The sequence below is a fragment of the Ornithorhynchus anatinus genome, chromosome X1, assembly GCF_004115215.2.
Source record: "Ornithorhynchus anatinus isolate Pmale09 chromosome X1, mOrnAna1.pri.v4, whole genome shotgun sequence".
NCBI lineage: Eukaryota > Metazoa > Chordata > Mammalia > Monotremata > Ornithorhynchidae > Ornithorhynchus > Ornithorhynchus anatinus.
In genome coordinates, this window is record NC_041749.1 from 102,697,456 (window position 1) to 102,720,100 (window position 22,645).

General features: G+C 49.4%; 1 protein-coding gene across 3 annotated transcripts in view; it reads right to left on the reverse strand.

Moving 5' to 3' along the window:
- Positions 1-22,645, reverse strand: part of ATG7 (autophagy related 7) — a 269,588-nt gene that overhangs the window by 246,226 nt on the left and 717 nt on the right. For all 3 annotated transcript variants that reach the window (XM_029050795.2, XM_029050794.2, XM_029050793.2), the window contains exons 2-4: positions 8,615-8,809; positions 8,013-8,067; positions 804-921 (exon numbers count right to left, since the gene is read on the reverse strand). In XM_029050795.2, coding sequence (XP_028906628.1) covers positions 804-921; positions 8,013-8,067; positions 8,615-8,792 — 351 coding nt within the window. In that variant the 5' untranslated portion in view covers positions 8,793-8,809. The remainder of the gene's footprint in view (positions 1-803; positions 922-8,012; positions 8,068-8,614; positions 8,810-22,645) is intronic.

Below are 22,645 nucleotides of genomic sequence, written 5' to 3' on the forward strand. Positions count from 1 at the left end.
GCAATAGGAATCCTAAAAAAATAACCGGCTTAAGGTGGGCAGCCAAGACCCCAGCAGCTACCAAGAAAAAGACCTGCCGGGCCGCGGCCCCATAACACAGTACTGTCACTACGCTGCAGTCGCTTCGGCCACAAACGGGTCCCCTACATTAAACAATCTCTGTGAGCACTCGACTAGGTACTGCGCCTGGCCTGCTTACTCACTCGTTGCCTTCCACGTTCCCAACGGACACTGAAACGGCAGGGAAGCGAGTGGACCACCGGCACTGTGCAAACTACTAGCGAGCACTACTGTCAATTTCTTCGGGCGGGTTCTCGGTCCTGAAGTCTCAGGGCCGGCGCTCGTCCGTCATTCCCGACGGGAGATTCCAGCCTCATCCACGGACCTGGGGAAAATTCCCAGATCAATGGAAGCGGCTCCAGTTTGCCTTTCCAATAGATCGGTTCTTCGGTCCGATCTAGCGGAGCTAGGGAACACAAGCTTTTCGGTCTCGGTGGACAGTGGGAGTGTGATAAACTCCGAGTCCAAACCGAGCGAGGACTCTGTGATCGAAGACCAACGCCTCTGTGATGTTCCCCAACAAATGCCAGTTCAGAAAGCTACAGCAGCGGAGCTCACAAGCTCGTTGCCGAGAGAACGTGGGTCACCCGCTTCCCTTTTCCCCGGCATCCTCCTCTGGGAATACGGCTGAAGGGCCATAGAGAAATAAGAGATTGGAACTCCTGAGTTCAAACTGCAGCCGGGGCCAAAGCTGGCTAGACTTAAGAGAGCACAACGAAGATCTCCCCTTTTTCACATCTGACCTCATTTGCTGCTTTTTCCAGAAGTAACTTCTTATCGCAGGTTTTGAAGGACTCTAAAGTGTTGGTATTATACAAAGTTCCAATTGCTGGACAGCAGCGAGCTGGAGTGGCAGCATTCCTGGACAGGAGACAAACACTGTTACCAAATAATAATTATTATTATTATTATGGTATTTGTTAAGTGCTTACTATGTGCCAGGCACTGTACTAAGCTCCGGGGTGGATGCAGGATAATCAGGTTGAGCAGTTCCTGTCCCACATGGGTTCACAGTCTTAATCCCCATTTTACAGATGAGGGAACTGAGGCCCAGAGAAGTGAAGTGACTTGCCCAAGGCCACACAGCAGACAAGGGGTAGGCAGATGACAATAAATGCCTTGGGGAAGGCTAGTGTCAACAGCATATTTGACCCCCCCCCGGCCCCTCCTCAAAGAAATGATTAAGCCAGAGTGTGTCACCCAGGCAACAGTTGGAGAGTGAGCCCCCATGAGTGGATACGGGGAGAACCTGCGGGGAGGAAAAGAAGCCAAATGCATTAGGAGAAGCTGCATGGCCTACCTAGTGGACAGAGCATGGGACTGGGTTCCAATCCTGGCTCTGCCACTTGCCTGCTGGGTGACCTCGGGCAAGTCACTTAATTTTTCTGGGCCTCAGTTTCCTTAGCTGTAAGACAGGGATTCAAAACCTGATCTCCCTCCTACTTAAACTTTGAGCCCCATGTGGGTCAGTGATGGTGTCCAACCTGATGATCTTGTCTCTACCTTAGCACTTGGTACAATGCTTGGCACAGAGCAGGAGCTTAACAAATGCCACAATTATGATTAATGTTATAACTGCCTCCCCCTACTAAAAAAAAAAATCAAGTAGCATATGATCAGGACCTTATATTTAGGATCATATGGGCACATGGCCCTCTTCTAGGCTGATGGGGCTAAAGGTTATAGATTAGACATAAATGCCTGCTTTTGCGGAGCGCAGTTTTATGGGGAGACAAGATCAATGGACATTTCAGTTTGACGGGGATCTGAAAGTGCTTTTAGACAGTGGGGAAAAATGGAAGTTTAGTAAGCTCTCGATTATCCGTCCGGGCTCCGTTGGTGCTGTCGGGAAGGGGGCAGCGGCACATCTGACCGAGAGGCTTCCAGCCTTCATTCACCTCAAGGGTCGTTGTGTGTTTGAGCAGGGTTTGAGGGGCTGGCTCAGTGCCGTGGCTCTGTGAAGGTTGCCGGTCTTTTAGTTCAGCTTGGGCGCACTCTTGCAGCGCGAAGGGTCCAAAATGCCCCCTCAGGCTCTACCGAACATCCTCCTCGTTTGCTCACGGGGCTTGGAGCCGTGAGCACTGGGCGCACGGTCAATCGACAGGAAAGACATTGAGAGCTACATGTGGCAAAGGCAGCCTTTTTGCCTTGGATGCTCCACTGAGCCTGGCACTGAAGCAGTGCGTTTGAGCTGAGAAACCTCCAACCTCGAAGGCGGGGTGTGCCGACACTTTATAATGTTTAATACCAACACTTTAGGAGGTTGGCGAATGGTGTGGGGGTGGGGGGGCCCTGAGCCAAAAAGCCTCCAACCTTGAGAAGCACTTTGCAATTCTCTGTGCTTTTCAGTTATCAAGCAGTCATATTTATTGAGCCCTTACTGTGTGCAGAGCACTGTACTAAGTGCTTGGGAGAGTACAATATAATAGAGTCGGTAGACCCGTTCCCTGCCCACAAGGAACTGACAGTCTAGAGAGGGAGAACAACATCAATATATATAATGTAAATGCTGTAGGCCTGAGGGAGGGGTGAAAAAAGGGAGTAAATGCAAATTCACGGACAATGAAGAAGAGTGTGGGAGAAGAAGAAATGAGGGCTTAGTAGGGGAAGGCCAAGTTCTCCTATTACCCGAGCCAGAGGTCGAGTTGGCTAATTGAGAGTTACAGGCCTTGACTGAGTTCTTCCTCCTTTCCCTCCTTTGCAGATGACCACAACTGGTACTGAGGTTGCAGGTGCCCTGTTGGGCCCCTCACAAACGTCCCCTAGGCGGGGCGGAGAGAGAAGCATCTCGATCCCAGTTTCGGGGATTGAGGAAAATGAGAGAGAACAGAGGTGGGGTCTTAGGAAAAGGAAAGAACCAAGAGAGAAACATTGGCAGGTTTTATTCCCCTAATTGAAATATCCGAAAGAGGATTTGTTGCTGTTTGGACCGCTGCCTGTGAGCTCCGTACACTACCCTGGAAACAACTCCCAGGTGGAAATTAGCCACTGGGGTTAGGGTTTGGGGGTGGGGAAGCGCATCGCCGCTGGGTCCTACAACTACTTGCTTCGATGTCTGTCTTCTGGACTGTAAGCCCGGTGAGGGCAGGGATTGTCTCTCTTTATTGCTGAACTGTGCTTTCCAAGCACTTAGTACAGTGCTCTGCACACAGTAAGTGCTCAATAAATACGACCGAATGAATAAATGGGGCTCTGAATGAAGTCTGCCCACAGAGTCACACGGAGAGAGAAACTCAGCATACTGTCCATTTCTTCCTGAATGGAGAAAGCACTTTTCACAAAAACTATGCAGCCTACCAGTTAGGTTCTCGAGAGTTGTCACGGAAGCTAGGCGTTGAGGTGTTCTACGGCCACTGTTGAGGTACTCAAACTGTATGTAAGCATGGGGAATACTGGAAGGAGCAGGAGAATGGGGTGGAGCAGGCAGTTCTTGACATTAATATAAAAACAGGTATCAGGAGCCAGACGATAGTACATAGAATGCAGGAGGAGGATGGGATCGGGACAGTTACCGGTACAGCTGAGAAGGGGTAAAGAGGGGCTACAACGAAGAACATATAATCCCATCATCACCGGAAGAGCTGATGAGATTGGCAATATCAAAGGGGCAAGGAAACATTTCCCAGATAATCAAGGTGGTCATATTCGCGGACGCGGCCACTTCCCTTTCACAGGAACTGCACAGGCTCCAAAATACACAGATACACCTCAGGAATGTCCCAGACTATCCAGATTGACCTAAGCGGTGAGGAGGCCCACTTTCAGGGTGGAACTGGGGCGGGGCAAGGAGTGTCGGACTAGGGGTCCAGGGAACAGTGGTCTTGGCTGTGCGGGCCGGAGCCTACTGGTCCCTGCACCAGTGTAAAGGCAAGCCAGTAAACTGCATTGTTGGGCACCTCTTGACGGGCTGCCTCGTTCTTGGATTGGCAATTGGATTGGCAACAGGCAGCTTCTGTCCCTTTTTTCAGGGTGTTCTCTTACAGGAACCCCTGCACGTTGCTGACGGGAGGCAGTTGTCGGCCACAGTAATAGTAACGGCATTTGAGTGGTCACTGAGGGGAGTGCACTGTACTTAACGCTTGGGGAAGTACATCAGAAAGAAGTGACATATGCCTTCTCCACAAGGAGCTTATACTCAATGCCACAGACCTAGATTCAACTGCAGATCCAGGGCAAGCTAAATTAGGGAGGAATCAGTCTATGGCCTTCTCCCTCTCGGCCATTTACTCGAACGTGTGGATTCTCATTTATATTTCTCTCTGTCTCTGTCCTCCACCTCCCCCATGGGATGTCTGAGCACAGGTTCTTGGCTGGCCAGTAGCAAAGGGAGGGAAGGAATGGGGAAGGGCAACAACTGCAACGGCAGGAAGTCCCCGCAGAGCCCACAAGTAGCCATAACTGTAACAGGACACGGGACATCTCTGTGGCTAAGTACTTCAGGTCTTAGTTTCCTCATCTGTAAAATGGGGATGGTGCCCGTCTCTCCCTATCTCGTGGGGCCACTGTAAGAATAAAATGAAAAACCGATGTGAGAGTGCTTTGAAATAATGAACATGCTAAACAAATCAGTCTCTGCTTGTGTAAGTGTAAGGGATTGGGGGAGAGCTGGGGAACCAGAAGGAACCAGAGTGGTCAACCAAGGACCCAGGAGGAGAGAGCTGAAGAAAAAGAAATCCATAATCCAGGCAAAATCTGGACATTACTGTTAGTAATATTTAGAGACCAAGCCACTAATGTTTGATCTAATAATGAAAGAACGGGCTCTCAGGGGCAAGGATTTAACCCATACCTGGAACTAGAAGAAGAGTTCAGAAAAGGCTAAGAGCTGAAGTGAGGCCTAATTTCTGTAGATTAACATAGTCTCTGCACGTGAACTAGTCAGCCAATCACCTCAGGCCCAAGCAGGCCCCAATACGGCAATGGAAACAGGCATGACTTGCATAGGGCTTTCTCCTCTAAGAACCCCATGTACATATCCAATTCTTGCTCATTTATCTTCCCAGCTTCCTTGGGTGGTAGGGCTGGACCAAAGCACAGAATCATTACCAGTTTCCAGATGGGGAAACTGAAGTCAAGAGGCTGGCATCCCCAAGGTAGTCCGGGGTCACGATCTCCTGATGAGAAAAAGAACCCGGGCATCAAATGCTCTGCCCATCCTTCAAGAAACTCTTCCAACGTCACTGAAAGTCCCCAGAGAAAGTCACTGCAGAATTATCGCACGGGGATGAGCGCACCCTAAGGCACACATGCGGACAAGTATGAACTGCCTGGCAAATTGAACCGAGGCCTGTTGATTGACGATCATTCTAAAGAAAACTGAAGGAAGGTGTCAACTTGCACCAGGGAAACCTTCTATGCATCCAAACATCGTTATGGGCCACATGGAGCTAAAAGCTCTCTCAGAACTTCCCTCGCACTGTGAGTACTGGACCCGCCCCGGCCAGCAAATGGCACATCCGGCTCCTTGAGCCGGTCAGCCGGTATCACTTACGGGCCGTACTCACCATCAGGTGGCAAGCGGGATCTGAAGTCCTGGAATGAAAAGAGCCTACAAGTCCTGAAACGATACTCACTTCAACACAGTTGCACCGGATGGGACACGTGAGAAGACGGACAGTAGGAGACCCAGACGGCCGCTGCCCGGTCGGCTGAAACGGAACAACCAAAAGCAAGGGGGACAGAGGAAAAGTTTTACGGCTACGGGGAAGCAAAGCCTCAAGCGGTACCGGAGCACAGCCAGAAACCGGGAGACAACGTCAGCACAGCGCACTGCAACTGAGAAACGAGCGGCCCTTTTTGAGGAGAAACTCCGAAGGGATTGTGAGCCCAGGAGGCAGAGAGAAAACAGCACCGAGAGTTGCAGACCACGAAGGACAGTCTCTGTGTGTGAGGTGTGCTGGTTTCGCACTGGCCTCTTCGGCCACAGAAATGCACGGAAGGGAACACCACAGTCGTTAACGTCCTCTTCAAATATGAAAGACCCCTAGCTTCATAGAGTTAGCTCACTCTGGAGTTCAGGAGAAGATAAGCCGTAGATAGCAGAAACGAAGAGCAGAGTGATTTACTGATGATGGGGAAAAAGACCGAAGGCTTGACTGGAGGCTAGGACTGCTCTGGGGAAACAGGTGGCATGTTCACTCTTTCCCGAACCGGCCGTACGTCAACATTTTGGGCCCAAAACACTAGGGAGGAGCTCTCACTTCCCCTACACTGCCCCACCTTTAGACGGTCCTCTGGGTTATAGACAAGGAATCTGTGTGCTGGGGGTCTCAAACGATAGCTACGTGAGCCAGTTCACTCTGGGATTCAAAGGGTACTTTTTCCCTTTAATAAAAAAAAAAAAAAGTCCACCATAATGGGTACCGAAATGAAAAACAGAACCGAATAAAAGAAGAATCCAATAAAAAGCCATTTTAAAATAAAACTGGCTTCCGGATGCTCCCAGCTGAGATTCTAGATGAAAGGAGCTTGGCCGGAGTCTATTTAACATCCAAACTTCAACAGTCATTCAAACTGCATTACTCTAAGATCGCCCCATTTTTTTTTTCCACCATCCACTCGTTGCACATCTGCAGAGTGTTCTTTGCTGGCTCTGGGTTACACAACTTTCCCATTACTCATGAACTCTTTTCTGACTAGGGGGGGCCACTTCTCCGAAGTGAATTAACTCCTAGAGACCTCAAGAAACTAACTGGAGAACAAGAAACTTTGGAAAGCTCAGTGGAAGGTGGATATTTGCAGCAATCCACACATGTCCTCTCCTTCTCTGTCCCCCCCGCATCCTCTTCCTTTAAAGGCTCAAGTGAAACAAACCTACCTGGGATCTAGTCATTCACTGAGCCTTGCAACCGGATTAGAAAAACCGAGCAACACCTGGGGCATGTAGAAAATTAGATAACAAACACCAGACCACACAGGCTCCTGACTTCCTTTCCAAGTCTTTCTTAAACCGATTTTCCTTCAGGGCTCAATTGTTTTTACTGAAAGTTTTTTTTTTTTTAAATGCATTTTTAAGTTGTATTAAGACGTTGCCAGGGACAAAAGTTAGAGTTTGATGACTGCTTGTCCTGAACAGTAAGAACACAGACCGTAAGCAGTGCCATCACTACTAGGTCAGTCCAGGATCCAGTCTCTGAAAGTAGCAAACAGGAAGTTCGGCGGAACCAGAGAAGCAGCGTGGCCTAGTGGCGAGAGCCTGGGCCTGGGAGTCCAGAGGACCTGGGTTCTAATCCCGCCCCTGCCACCTGTCTGCTGTGTGACTCTGTGGAAATCACTTCAGTTCTCTGGGCCTCAGTTTCCTCCTCTGTACAATGAGGAATGAAATCCTACTCCCTCCTCTAGACTGTAAGCTCGTTGTGGGCAGGAAATGTCTGTTTATTGCTTTCCTGTACTCTCCCCCCAGGCTCTTAGTACGGAGCTCTGCGCACGGTAAGCGCTCAATAAATACGACTGACTGATTGACTGACTCCTACCTAGACTGGAAGCTCCACGTGGGACAGGGACTGTGTCCAACCTGAGAACCTTATGCCTACCCCAGTGCTAGAACAGTGCTTGGCACATAGTAAGCGCTTAACAAATACCATAAATGTTACAGTTGTTAATTATTTTTATTATTAAAACCATTACCATTAACCGGACGATGGCGGCCCTCCTTGACATTCAACCCTCCCTTCGGCTGCCACGGTACCCTTCACGCTTCCCTCCACCCACTGCTCGGGTTCCAGGAGGCAGATCGGACGATTCAACCATCCCCGCTCTGCAGTGTGAGAAGCTAAGAGGTGGACATTAAGAGGCTGCTACTCCGCCGGTAGAACTATATTCTGTCAAGCTAAATGCATCCCTGTCAATACCAGGCCTCTTGATTCTCCACTCCATTTCCTCACCACTAGGATAAAGTGCTCTGAATAAAAGAAAACAGTGTGTCCTCCTTCGAATCCCGATCCAATACTCACACATCAAAAGCACTGAACTCCAACGTTAAGCGAGCCGGCAAACCCGCAGAATCACCTGGATGGAAGAAAGGTCCTTTTCAGTAATGTAAACTGAGAGACTGAGTCACCCAAGAGAGCGCAGTGCTTGTTTAGCATCCCAGAGGCTTTTAGTCAACCCTGTGTTCCCAGTCCCCGCTCTTCCCTCCCAGCCACGACACCCCACGGGGAAAAATCAACTGCGCAGCCAATATTCGGTTATCCACTGCTGTTGGGGGGAAGAGGAAGCCCCCAAGATTGGCCGGATGAGTGAAATTATAGAGGAGACAAAAACCTCAATTGGGTCAGATTCTCCGGGCTCCTGCCTTACCAAATTCTTCACCAAAGCGGCTCAGAGGGAATAAAATTGGGGGAGTGGAGTTTCACTTCCTAACTCTCCCTTTGGCCTTGCCCTTACCCCTGTAGGAAGTGAAAGAGCAGGCGGCAGGAGAGGAAGGAGAAGGAAAAGGCCTGGACAGCACAAGAGAGAACTAACTCTGAAAAGCCGAGAGGTGATGGAGGAATGCTTGGCGCAGAGGACAGAAGTCAAAGGTCAGATTAGAAAACATTTGGTTTCTGCTTCCTACCATTGTAATAGTACCCCTTGATGTCCTTCGGAGTCTCGTCCAGTCTGTATTCATTGAGCTTTTTCTGGGTAAGCTCATGCCAGAACCCTGCATCCAAGGCGCTACTGAACGGGGCAAACTGCAGCTTGGAGAATCCCGATTCCGAAGGAAGAGGTACATCCCCAGGAGCTGTGGCCATTATTTATTTAGCTCTCGCTAATAAAAAAAACACACACACACAACTAATGAGAAACAGGCTTTAGTCCGGTGCTTCCTTAGACGGCATGCTTTCAAAACCTCAATTTACAATACGATCGTGTGGGTGTAGGCAGCACAAATTAAATGAACGATTATTGTAAATTCAGTTTGCTAACGTACACTAAAAACTCAGTTTCCTTAGGACAAATTCTCCGTTTTCCAGCATATTCCCCTTCGTGCCCAACCCGCCCGCCACCCCCGCCAATCCCCAAATCCCCAGTAAGATGATTCAGGGCCTGAAGACCCCGATGGAGCCCGCCAGGGTATCTTCCGGCATGGGCCGTGAGCCAGTCTTAGCCCAGAGGTAGAGCCTGGGGTCCCGCAGAGAAAAGCACTTGTCCCGCTGTGGCAGATCACCCCGCAGAAAGGAAAGTGGATCGCCCAGCCGCGCTGAGACCACTGACCAAAGCACGGGTCCACGGACTTACCGTGCCCCTCGACTTGGGCCTTCCGAGCGCAATAGCAGCTGGGATGTGCATCTATAGGCCTGACACCACAGCCAGGCCAAGGTGGTTCCCTGTCTGACGCTGGGTCCCTCCTGACAGCAGGAGAAAAGCTGGAACAGACTAAAGGACCTTCCCAAGTCCCATGTGAAGGCAGCCATACTGTGGGCATCCCCCTCCTGACCTCCCCCCCTCCACCGATCCAGCCGATTTACTCCAACCCAGAACTGCCCCAGGATACTCGACGGCAAATGCCAGAGAAGCAGAGGGGCCTAGTGGATCCAGCACGGGCCTGGGAATCAGAAGCACCTGAATCCTAATCCCGGCTCTGCGGCTTGCCTGCTGTGCGACCTTGGACAAGTCACTTCACTTCTCTGTGCCTCAGTTACCTCATCTGTAAAATGGGGATTGAGACTGTGAGCCCCATGTGGGACATGGACTGTCCAACTTGATTAGCTCATAACCACCCCAGGACTTATTACAGTGTCTGGCATGTAGTAAGTGCTTAACAAATACCATTAAAAAAAAAAAAGATTATTTCGAGTCTTCTGCCTGCTTAATTGTTTTCCCACTCCCTTTAGAATTATGCTTTTGTCAATCTATAGATCCAACTACAGAAACCTATCACTGACAAACTGGGCAAGAGGAGAAGCAGCGTGGTTCAATGGAAAGAGCCCGGGCTTGGGAGTCAGAGGTCATGGGTTCGAATCCCGGCTCCGCCACTCGTCAGCTGTGTGACTTTGGGCAAGTCACTTCACTTCTCTGTGCCTCAGTGACCTGATCTGTAAGAATGGGGATTAGGACTGTGAGCCCCACGTGGGACAACCCGATGACCTCGTATACTCCCCAGTGCTTAGAACAGGGCTTGGCACATAGTAAGCGCTTAACAAATACCAATATCGTTTAGACTGGGAGCCCGTTGTTGGGCAGGGATTGCCTCTATCTGTTGCCAAACTGTACATTCCAAGCGCTTAGTACAGTGCTCCACACACAGTAAGCGCTCAATAAATACGAGTGAATGAATGAAGGGCTCAGCATTTACATCCAAGCTGTTTGTGAACAACTCTCGGAGTCACGAGGCTACCACTCTCCCTGAAGCCGGGCAAGTGTCATCAGTGTATCCTCCCTAATGGAATAAACACCATTCGGTAATAATTGGGAGAAAACTAGCAACACTAGAATGACCAGTATTATAAGACGGAATGACTTTAGAACTTTTTTGGCCAGAAACACCATGACACGAACCCAGGAGCCTAACTTCCAACAAGTAGAGCAACAGCTTCATTTTTGCTGTACTTTGTCCTGCCACTGAGGTCAGAAAAATGGAAAAGTACTTGGGCCCCGAACCTACAAGAAAGAACAGCGTCCTCATAATGGCAGTCAGGATGTCCATTTCAAAGACAATGAATCCTTGAAACAGGGAAGCGGTTTTAAAAGCATCCAAGTCCTTTGCCCTTTAGAAAGTCTGGCCAGGATGTTGGAGTCTATTTCACAAGAGGATATGACATTCAGCTGCTCGAACCTCCGTTACATAAACCCAGCCCCCCCACCCCCCGAAATTGGGAACCTTAAAATTGGAGGTTCAATATTAAGCAACAGGGGCCACGCGCAAGTCGGCTGTGATAGCGAACAAATCGCTCAGGTCTAGCTAGAGCATTTTTTTCTTGTTAACACCCCACCCTAGGGAGCAGGAAGACTGAGGGAGGGTAGAAGGGAGGGAGGGAGAAGGAGGGGAGAGAGAGAGAAAGAGAGAGAACACTTTGGTGTTCTCACCTCCACCCTCTTTTCAACTATATCTTTTAAACCGTATCTTGGGTTCACTAAGTGAGAGCGTGGCCCCAGCTGAACCTTTTTCAGAAAGACACTCCCATAAGGCTTTCAGTAACGCACCTGACTTTCACCTAAGGCGTGTCTGGCAATTTAGTGGCCAGAGTTCATGATGCACGCTGTGAAGTTTTGAAAGGGAGCTCAAATACCTTTGTACCTCCCGCACCAGCAAACAGACCTTACGGGCCTTGTCAAGGAGAACTCGGAGCTCTGTAATTAAAGCAGGGGGCAGTGAAGAAACTGGTTGCATGTTTGAGTCCCCAGTGTCCTGGCAAAGCAGCAGCTGCACCCCTGAACCCCAAGAGGCGGATTTCCTCATTTCCGGGGACATCCCAGGACTTCCCACATATATCCCCAAAATAGACAAGTCAGCCATTTCCTCTGATGGAGCCTCTGCCTTCAACTCCCAGGCCAACTACCCTAGTAGCAGATCATACTTTTGCGTGAGCTTAACATCTGTTGGTGGAAATCGCTTCTCCTCGTTTGTGCTTCCACAAAGCTACTTGTAAGGCTGGACTAGCTCCAGAATTTTGACTTGAAAATCCAATAGGGATCGAGAGCTGTGCTGAAAGTATAAAATAAAAGCAAACCACCACCAAAAAAAAAACCCCACCTAAGTGGAATGTCAGCGGGCCCCATAAGCCTGCCTTTCGGTGCGGCGGGGAAGCGGCAGAGACCGAGGTGCAGAGCAGACGAGGCGGGCTCGGCAAGAGGGAGACCAGCCGGCCACTGAAGACGACCCTGGGCACGTAGCAGGTAGCTAAGGTGGAGTAAAAAGGGAGGGGTGGGGCTGGGGCTCCTGGCAACCAAAAAACAGAGAGCAGAGGCTGGGGAAGACAGTCTGGTCCAGCCTGGCCCTAAGTGGGTGAAGGTGACAACCCACCCACACCACCCCTGCCACCCTGGAATGCCCATTATGGAGCTTTTTCTTATACCAGAGTCGAGTTCCAGCCAGCTCCCATTTACTTTTGGGATTGCTAAGGGTGAGGAGGGATTTGAGGAACAGAAGAGTGCTTTACTTCCGTCTACCATGCTGCTCTTCTAACTGGATCCAAGCACATAAGATGCTGCTCAGAGCCAGATAGGAGAGGGGGCACAGTGGGCAGAAGTAAAGGTTCTCCCATGAGTTCCCTGGAGTCAGACGCAGCGCACAGAAGTACCGGCCCACGGCCAGCTTCTCAGGAAGCCGGTGGGCCGGCTTGGCCCCTGTGTCGGCAACAGACTCCATTCTGGGATTCGAAAAAGGGAAAAAAAGAATCTAGAATCCTAGGTCCTATGCCCAGCTGTTTCTGGATTCACGTTGACTGACACTGCGCCAGTCCTTTTGCCCATCTCAGTTCCTCCTCGATTTTAGACTGCAAGCTCTGGGAAGAACATCTGTGAAACTCGCTCCGAATGCTGATCAAGGCAACACGATGCCCACGTGCCAAGTTCGGTGACGACCGTCGGTGTACAATCTTCCTAAGCAAAAGTTTTCCTCACGAGGAGCAAGACATTCCAAAGGGGTTTCGTGAAAATGAATCAGATAACGTTTGAAAAGTACACAGCCGAAATGGCGCATATAAAACGCTAAGGCAAGGGGCTGATGGATCTTATGGATAAGATCCTTCCCTCCCAAAGGAAGAAACACCACCGCTGGCTCAGGGATGAATGAGGTCAAGTTTAATTGAGCAAAATATACTCTGCGTAATTGTTACTGGTTCTATAATAGCTTCAAGAGGGATGTATCGGTTTGGTTTTTTGCTTATAAAATTAACTGACGCTGAAGCATTTCCTGAAGCTAGAATTTGTGCCTCAATTCGCCTCACTCAGCAGGGGTCTAATGCAACTGCGACGTAGCTGGATATCAAGTCAGTGATGGATTTCCGGGAATGACTAATAACTATCAGCAGAAATTAAGTACCAACTCTATTGAAAATGTTTCCATTGGGAAACCATGCAGTTTAGGATGGGGAGAGAGGGAAGGAAGAAACCAAAGAGAAATCCGACAATTCTCCCCCGAATATTGTTTTAATGGCAAAAAAAAATTCAATAATAATAATGATGGTATTGTTAAGCACCTATGTGCAAAGCACTGTTCTAAGCGCCGAGCACTGAGCCCTGTCTCCACGCCAAACTCAATCCGTCAATCAGTATTTATTGAGCGCTTACTACGTGCCGAGCACTGTACTAAGCGCTTGGGAGAGTACGAAACGGCTGAATTAGCAGACACGTTCCCCGCCCGTAACGAGCTGTCCCCCGCTCCCGCCAGAGCGTGGATTGTCGGCAACTGCCAGACATAAACCCTCTCTCCCACAAAGCATGGCAGCATGGCTCAGTGGAAAGAGCCCGGGCTTGGGAGTCGGAGGTCATGGGTTCAAATCCCGAGTCAGCCACTTGCCAGCCATGTGACTTTGGGCAAGTCACTTTACTTCTCTGTGCCTCAGTTACCCCATCTGTAAAAGGGGGATGAAGACTGTGAGCCCCACATGGGACAACCTGATTACCTTGTAATAATAATAATAATAATGTTGGTATTTAAGCGCTTACTATGTGCACAGCACTGTTCTAAGCACTGGGGTAGATACAGGGTGATTAGGTTGTCCCACATGAGGCTCACAGTCTTCATTCCCATTTTACATATGAGGTAACTGAGACACAGAGAAGTTAAGTGACTTGCCCACAGTCACCCAGCTGACAAGTGGCCTACCCCAGCGCTTAGAACAGTGCTTGGCACCTAGTAAGCGCTTAACAAACACCAACATTATTACTATTACTGGTACAGTAGGAAGTCGGAACTGAGATGGCATAGCTCATCACGGTTCAGCTCCTTAAGGGCATGTGGCTTGTGTCTTTTACTTCCTCTGTATGCTCCCTAACTGCCTAGCAGGACTGTGCACCCGGCGGCATGGGCTCAATAAATTCTGCTGACTGCGATGAAACTTTAGGAATGTCTCAAATTCTACGCCGGGTAGTGCTATGTTTCGTGGCTACTCTGACTACCACACTCTCTCTCTCTCTCAGTCATTCATGTAGTACAAATGCCAGGATCACCCTAGTTTTCCCCCAGGAAGTATCTCTTTATCACAGACTACAATGGACGGCGCTGAAAAGGTTCCTCGCCAGATATGCATTGCTCTGTTGAAAGTCCAGGAATTACCAGGTAGACATGAAAATAAACATGCCCAGAATCTCAAAGAAATCGGGCAGCAGGACCGACAGAAATTTAATATACTCTGCCTCTCCTTTGATTTCCTTTTTTGTTTGGTTTTCAAAGTAATCCGTTTCAGGTAAATAGTAAGTGTATTTGCCGCAGGTAGCTGCTCATGTCCTCCTAAGAGGGCAGAATGGAGAACAATGGAAGATGAGCAGGGTTGAGCAGAGCTCCAAGCGCAAACAGGCTAAATCTCCCTCTTGCGCACTGTGACCCGGTGGAAGGTGGAGAGGCTCGTGCAATCCAATGGCTCGTGGGACTGGGGGGGGGGGGGGGGCTTCTAGTCCAATCTTTAAACTTCCAAGTCCCCAGCGGCAGACCAGGCGAAAGGAGATCTTCAAACCTTAACCGCTCTGACGGTCCAGCAGAATGCACCTGAATGAAGTCTTCAATTTTCTCCTTAGTTTCCTTGCCATCGGACTAGGGCTCTGCTCCAACGAGCGCTTTATGCTAGTATGTTTTGATTTTGTTTAATGGTATCTGTTAAGCGCTTACTGTGTTGCCAGGCATCGTACTAAGCACTGAGGCAGGGCAGCAGCGTGGCTCAGTGGACAGAGCACGGGCTTGGGAGTCAGAGGTCATGGGTTCGAATCCCGGCTCTGCCACTTGGCAGCTGTGTGACTGGGGGCAAGTCACTTCACTTCTCGGTGCCTCAGTTACCTCATCTGTAAAATGGGGATTAACTGTGAGCCTCACGTGGGACGACCTGATTACCCTGTATCTACCCCAGCGCTTAGAACGGTGCTCTGCACATAGTAAGCGCTTAACAAATACCAACAACATCATCATCATCACCACACATGCTAATCAGGTTGGTCACGGTCTGTGTCCCACAAGGGGCTCAAAATCCTCTGGAAAGGAGGCACCGTTCGGGACGGCAAATTCTTATGGCCTCCTACATAGTAAATGAGCAGGAATAATTATGGTGCTTGTTAAGTGCTTACTATGTGCCAAGCACTGTACTGGGGGGAGCTGGGGGAGATAAGAGCCCGCACACTCCGCTCCTCTGCCCCTAACCTCCTCACTGTGCCTCGTTCTCGCCCGTCCCACCGTCGACCCCTGGCCCACGTGCTACCTCTGGCCTGGGATGCCCTCCCTCCTCACCTCCGCCAAACTAACTCTCTTCCCCCCTTAGAAGCCCTACTGAGAGCTCACCTCCTCCAGGAGGCCTTCCCAGACTGAGCCCTCCCTTTCCCCCTGCTGCTCCTCCCCTCCCCATCGCCCCGACTCCCCCCTCCGCTCTACCCCCTTCCCCGCCCCACAGCACTTGTGTATACATGACGTATTTATTATTCCATTTATTTTATTAACGATGGGTATATTTCTATAATTCTATTTATTTATATTGATGCTACTGATGGCTGTCTACTTGTTTTCTTGTCTGGCTCCCCCCCCCCCCTTCTAGACTGTAGACCGGTGAGGGCTGGGATTGTCTATCTTTATTGCTGAACTGTGCTTTCCAAACGCTCAGTACAGTGCTCTGCACACAGTAAGTGCTCAATAAAAACGACTGAATGAATGACTGAATAAGAGAATCAGGCTCCATGTGGGGCTCACAGTTTAAATTGGAGGGAGAACAGATAATGAATCCCCATCATGTAGATGAGGGAACTGAGGCACAGAGAAGTTAAGTGAATTGCCCAAGATCACACGACAGACTAGTGAAGGAACCCAGATCAGAACTCAGGTTCTCTGACTCTCAGGCCCGTGCTCCTGCCACTAGGCCATGCTGTTTCTCTGCCAGAAAAGTCTATTCTGCCAGAAAAATAAACATGTAGGCAACATGGGAACAGCCTGACTGATGAAGGCAAAGAAATCGTCAAGATGTCAGAATTATCCAAGCTATGCTAAGAAACGACTCTCATTCAACCCACGTGTTCAATCTATCAGCAGCGAAGCAGCGTGGCTCAGTGGAAAGAGCACGGGCCGAGGAGTCAGAGATCATGGGTTCAAATCCCGGCTCGGCCACTTGTCAGCTGTGTGACTTTGGGCAGGTCACTTCACTTCTCTGTGCCTCAGTGACCTCATCTGTAAAATGGGGATTTAAGACTGTGAGCCCCACGTGGGACAACCTGATCACCTTGTTTCCCCCCAGCGCTTAGAACAGTGCTTTGTACATAGTAAGCGCTTAACGAATGCCACCGTTTTTATTATTGTTATTAATCCCCATTTTACAGATGAGGTAACTGAGGCACAGAGAAGTGATGTGACTTGCCCAGAGTCACACAGCTAACAAGTGGCGGAGCCGGGATTAGAACCCATGATCTCTGACTCCCAAGCCCGGGCTCTTTCCACTGAGCCACGCTGCTTCTCTCATCTATCTCACCAGAGACCTCTCGCCCACATCTGGCCTCTGGCCTGGAATGCCCTCCCTTTTCACTTTTACTTTCGCTCCCTTCATTCACCACCCCTAACCCCACAGCACTTACATACATATCCGCAATTTATTTAATTATATTACTGTCTGTCACCCCCACTGCTCGTTGTGGGCAGAGAACGTGTCTGTTCTATTGGTGTGTTGTACTCTGCCAAGCACTCGGTATAGTGCTCTGCACACAGTAAGCGCTCAATAAATACGATCGATTGACTGAAATGCTGATTCCTGGACCGAACGACAAGCCAGTCACTTAACCAACTCAAGAACTGGATTTGAAATACCAGTGCGACGGGAACAACGTCAGCAGAAATTAAACACTTTAGAATTTAAGGACCCAACCCACTGGGATCGCTTTCGACGGGGTTAGCTAGGAAGTTTGGGCATCTTAACTGGCCAAGACTAGGGAACAATAATAATAACGACGGTATTTGTTAAGCCCTTACTACATGCCAAGCACTGTTCTAAATGCTGGAGTAGATAAAAGGTGATCAGGTTGTTCCACGTGGGTCTCACGGTCTTAAGCCCCATTTTACAGATGAGGTAACTGAGGCACAGAGAAGTTAAGTGGCTTGCCCAAGGTCACACACACAAGTGGTGGAGCCGGGATTAGAACCCACATCCTCTATCAGCGGCATGTGGGAGAGCCTTTATTTATCATCAAAGCCCATAATGAGACTCCTGAGTACTCTGGTTTTACTGGCATGACCAGAAGATCCAAGCAATGAGTCAACTCACAGACTAGGTCTTTGTGCCTGAGTGACAGTCATTCTAAGGAAAAGAAGAGAAACCGACACTGAGTCAAGGCTGAACTCCAAAGGAGAACTGACGACAGGAACGAATCAACGGTGGAAAAGCAAGGAATAGCAGAGGCCATCCGACAGTTCCCCAACATTCATTTTTCATATGGCTTCGGCAGCATCGCTAAAACTCTCTCCGATCCGGTCCCCGAGAGGCAGTGCCCCTGTGATCGAGAGTTAGAGGGGTCCTCGATCAAAGAGGGAACCACTAATGACTCCAGGAAGAGACATTTGGAAGGCCTTCTCAATCATGACTCCGTTGCTGTGCACGGCTTATTTAAATCCATTCTACAACACCCAGGGTTGACCTCAGGAAGCTCCCAGGCTTTGGTGAGGTGATGAAAGCCACCGAACGGAAGAACGGATTAGCACCTGCAGTTACGGAACATCTCTGACACCTTCGGACATGCGGAGTCAGGTTCCACTACTGCTCCCGGACCACCGATGAACATCTATCTACCCAGAGTAGCACCCAATTATGCAATGGACGGAAATCCGTTGCTCTTGAGCTAAAATTGCCTCACTTTCCCACTTTGGACCCGAGCCCACTGATGACACTGTAGTGACTGCTCATTCAGAAACCAATCTCTATATAATTATTAATGTCTTTGCTTATAATAATAATAATAATGCTGGTATTTGTTAAGTGCTTACTATGTGCAGAGCACTGTTCTAAGCGCTGGGGTAATAATAATAATAATGTTGGCATTTGTTAAGCGCTTACTATGTACAGAGCACTGTTCTAAGCGCTGGGGTAGACACAGGGGAATCAGGTTGTCCCACGTGGGGCTCACAGTCTTAATCCCCACTTTACAGATGAGGTAACTGAGGCATAGAGAAGTAAAGTGACTTGCCCACAGTCACACAGCTGACAAGTGGCAGAGCTGGGATTCGAACCCATGACCTCTGACTCCCAAGCCCGGGCTCTTTCCACTGAGCCACGCTGCTTATGGTACACTACCAAAAGCTTCCTACTGAGAATGCTCCAACACTGGCAATTCGGATTCAGGGTAGGACACTCTCCAAGGACCGTGAGATCTAAACTTTGAAACCAAACTTATCATTGAACGGGTATCCGTGATCCCCAATTTGCTTTACGTTGCCAAGACACGGACAACGAAAACAAAAAACTGTTTCAGGCTGCAACAAGCATGGCCTAGTGGATAAGGCATGGGCCTGGGCTCTAATCCCGGATCTGTCAATTGTCTACTTTGTGATCTGGTGACTCCTCCGTGCCTCAGTTACCTCATCTGTCAAACGGGGATTAATATCGTGAACCCCATGCGGGACAGGGACTGTGTTCAACCTAATTAACTTGTACCTACCCCAGAGCTTACAACAGTCGCCGGCATATAGCAAGCGCTTACTGTGAAAAAAAAATCCCTTTCGGTATCAGGATCAGGCTCATCAGCCTCAAACGAAAAGATCTCCTCTCCATCGACAGCCTCTACATTGTGCAGAGCACTCTACAGGACACTTGGGCAAAGAGAGTAGAAGACATGGTCCCTGCTCTGAAGGAATTTACAATCTAGCAGGGGACAGAAGAGAGGGACAAAAGTGACAAAGTGGAAACAAAGTAATTAAAACCGAAAAAAAATTAAATCATGAAATACACCACTCCCAAATAAACCGCCGAGACACACAGAGCGCTAACGTGGCCGGTGGGGTGGCAAGATCAGGAAGGTGGAGGATTGATTTTAGTCAGAGATTGGCTCCGTCTCTTAGGTCCACTAAGAGACTTGTCTCCCCCGATTAGACTGTAAGCCCGTCAAAGGGCAGGGACTGTCTCTATCTGTTACCGACTTGCACATTCCAAGCGCTTAGTACAGTGCTCTGCACATAGTAAGCGCTCAATAATTACTATTGCCTGAATGAATGAATGAATGAAAGAGAGGAAAGGGGGGGGGGGAGGGGAGTTTATCTGCTGCCCTGGGGGCCGTATCACTGAGACCGTCTCCTCCACGTGAGCCAGGCCCCGAACAGCACCGTGCACAGAGGTTATTAGAGGTTTTTACCTGTGTCCGTCCCTCAATTAATACTGGCTCTTCCATTGTTTTAGTACAGTGCTCTGCACACAGTAAGTGCTCAACAAACACCAGTGATTTATTGATTTGGTTCCTCCTCCCTGCAGGGCAAGTCCTAGTGACTGGAAGGGGCCCTGAAAAGTGTGGGAGAGGAAGCGATGCAGACTTTAATATCGAACAATTTTTTTGCAGCCTAATGATCTGCAAGCAGCGTGATTCCTCTCTTGAAGCAGCGTGGCTCAGTGGAAAGAGCCCGGGCTTGGGAGTCAGCGGTCGTGGGTTCAAATCCCGGCTCTGCCACTTGGCAGCTGTGTGACTGTGGGCAAGTCACAACTTCTCTGTGCCTAAGTTATCTGTAAAATGGGGATTAAAACTGTGAGCCCCACGTGGGACAACCTGGTCATCCTGTATCTACCCCAGCGCTTAGAACACTGCTCTGCACATAGTAAGCGCTTAACAAATACCAATATTATTACATTATTATCTTTGAAAAATCATAAAGCTCTTCAACGGTGATGTTTGACAACATCGGTCCATTATAAACAAATCCACCGCCAGAGGAAAGAGCGTACTCTACCCAAGGAGACTACCGAAGCAGGTAACGGTAAGGAGTGACACCACACCGAGGCCAACCTTCATTTTAATAATAAAATGTACCAATACGGCCAACCAGATTCCCCTGAAAGACACCGGTTGCCAAACTCGAGAAGAGTATTTTTTGTAAATGGTATTTGCTAAGCGCTACGTGTCAAACACCATTCTGAGCAATGGGGTAGATACAAGTGAATTAGATTGGACCCAATCCCTGTCCCATCTGGGGCTCACAGTCTAAGTAGGAGGGAAAACAGGAGAATAATAATAATAATAATAATAATAATAATAATAATAATGGTATTTAAATGTTACATGCCAAGCGCTGTTCTAAGCACCGGGGTAGATACGAGGTAATCAGGTTGCCCCACGGGGGGCCCACAGCAGCGTGGCGTAGTGCATAGAGCATGGGCCTGTGAGACAGAAGATCATGGGTTCTAATCTTGTCTCCACCACTTGTCTGCTGTGTGATCCTGGGCGAGTCACTTTACTTCTCTGGGCCTCAGTTCCCTCATCTGTAAAACGGGGATCGAGTCTGTGAGCCCCATGCGGGACAACCGGATAACCTTGTACCTATCCCAGCGCTTAGAACAGTGCTCGGCACATAGTAAGTGCTTAACGAATACCGTCATCATCATCAATCCCCATTTTACAGATGACGTAACCGAGACACAGTGAAGTTAAGTGACTTGGCTAAAGTCACACAGCTGACAAGTGGAGGAGCCGGGATCAGGACCCACGACCTCTGACTCCCATGCCCGTGCTCTTTCCACTGAGCCACACTGCTTCTCGGCACAGAGAGGTTAAGTCACTTACCCAAGGTCACACAGCAGGCATTTGGACGAGTCAGGATCAGAACCCAGGTCCTCTGACTCCCAAGCCCTCGCTCTTTCCACTAGATCATGTTGGTTCAAGTGATTTTAAAGTGGGGAAGCAGCGTGGCTCAGTGTAAAGAGCCTGGGCTTCGGAGTCAGAGGTCATGAGTTCGACTCCCGGCTCTGCCACTTGTCAGCTGTGTGACTGTGGGAAAGTCACTTCACTTCTCTGTCCCTCAGTTACCTCATCTGTAAAATGGGGATTAACTGTGAGCCTCACATGGGACGACCTGATGACCCTGTATCTCCCCCAGCGCTGAGAACAGTGCTCTGCACATAGTAAGCGCTTAACAAATACCATTATTATTATTATTATTATTATTAAAAGGCAAGGCAGGACATAAGAGTAGTTTACTGAAGTGCTACCTTGGACTGTCTGGTATGTAATAAAAGCTGACAGCTAAACAACAGTACTGATACTTAGTGAATACTCAAATTAAATATTTCAGCAACTTCCAACAGTTTGTTGAATTTTCCAATCGTAATAAACCGGCCCAAACTTTCAAGAGCCGGAGCCATCTAGCGACGAGTAAAAACGGACAGGACCACAAATACTAATGAACTGGAGTTTGAAGTTGCTACTGAAGTTCTGTCACTAGAGGTCCACGTGAATGAGAACTAGCATTATGGTGGAAAAAATAAAAAATCTCCCACTCCAGCTTCTTCCGAACCACACGTAAACATGGGCCAGGACAGCGTGCCACGTAGCGATCGGGTGGTCCGGCTCCTTCGTGTCTCTAAGGGATTGCCACTTCGTCGCCTATTGCTAAGCTGTAGATTGCTAATTGATTGCTAAGTAATATCACGCTTCATTTAAGCCCGGGGAACACGCAGGCCTAAAAGTTTATCGCAATAAGCCGGCGAGAAAGCGAAGGGCGGAATTTTGGCGTCGACTCTCTCTAAACCTGAGAGAGGGTGGGGAGATTCTAATTTTCAAGGGTGACGATCCTAACGGTAGCCAGGGGTTTCATCAGACTCATAGGGCCGAGATAGCAACTTTCAAACCCAGGACATATATTCCCTAGTCTGAGTTTTGTTTATTGGGGGGGGGGGGGGGGGGGGGGGGGGGGGGGGGGGGGGCCAGCAGCGGGCAATAGAAGCATGGAGGGGACAGCTGTAAGTGGCTCAGCGGAAAGAGTCAGAGGTCACGGGTTCGAATCCCAGCTCCGCCACTTGTCAGCTGTGTGACTGTGGGCAAGTCACTTAACTTCTCTGGGCCTAAATTCCCTAATCTGTAAAATGGGGATGAAGACTGTGAGCCTCACGTGGGACAACTTGATTACCCTGTATCTACCTCATCGCTTAGAACAGTGCTCTGCACATAGTAAGCGCTTAACAAATACCAGCATTATTAAGGGGTGGCTCTGAACAAGGGACGAAAAGTAGCCCGTCCTCCACCCCGCACACCCTCAGCCTCCCTCGCAGTTGCCCGAGTGGCTATTAAGAAGCAGCGTGGCTCAGTGGCAAGAGGCCGGGCTTGGGCTTGAGTCAGAGGTCACGGGTTCCAATCCCGCCTCCGCCACTTGTCGGCTGGGTGACGTTGGGCAAGTCACTTCACTTCTCTGGGCCTCAGTGACCTCATCTGGAAAATGGGAAGACTGTGAGCCCCACGTGGGACAACCCGATCACCTTGTATCCCCCCCAGCGCTTAGAACAGTGCTTGGCAC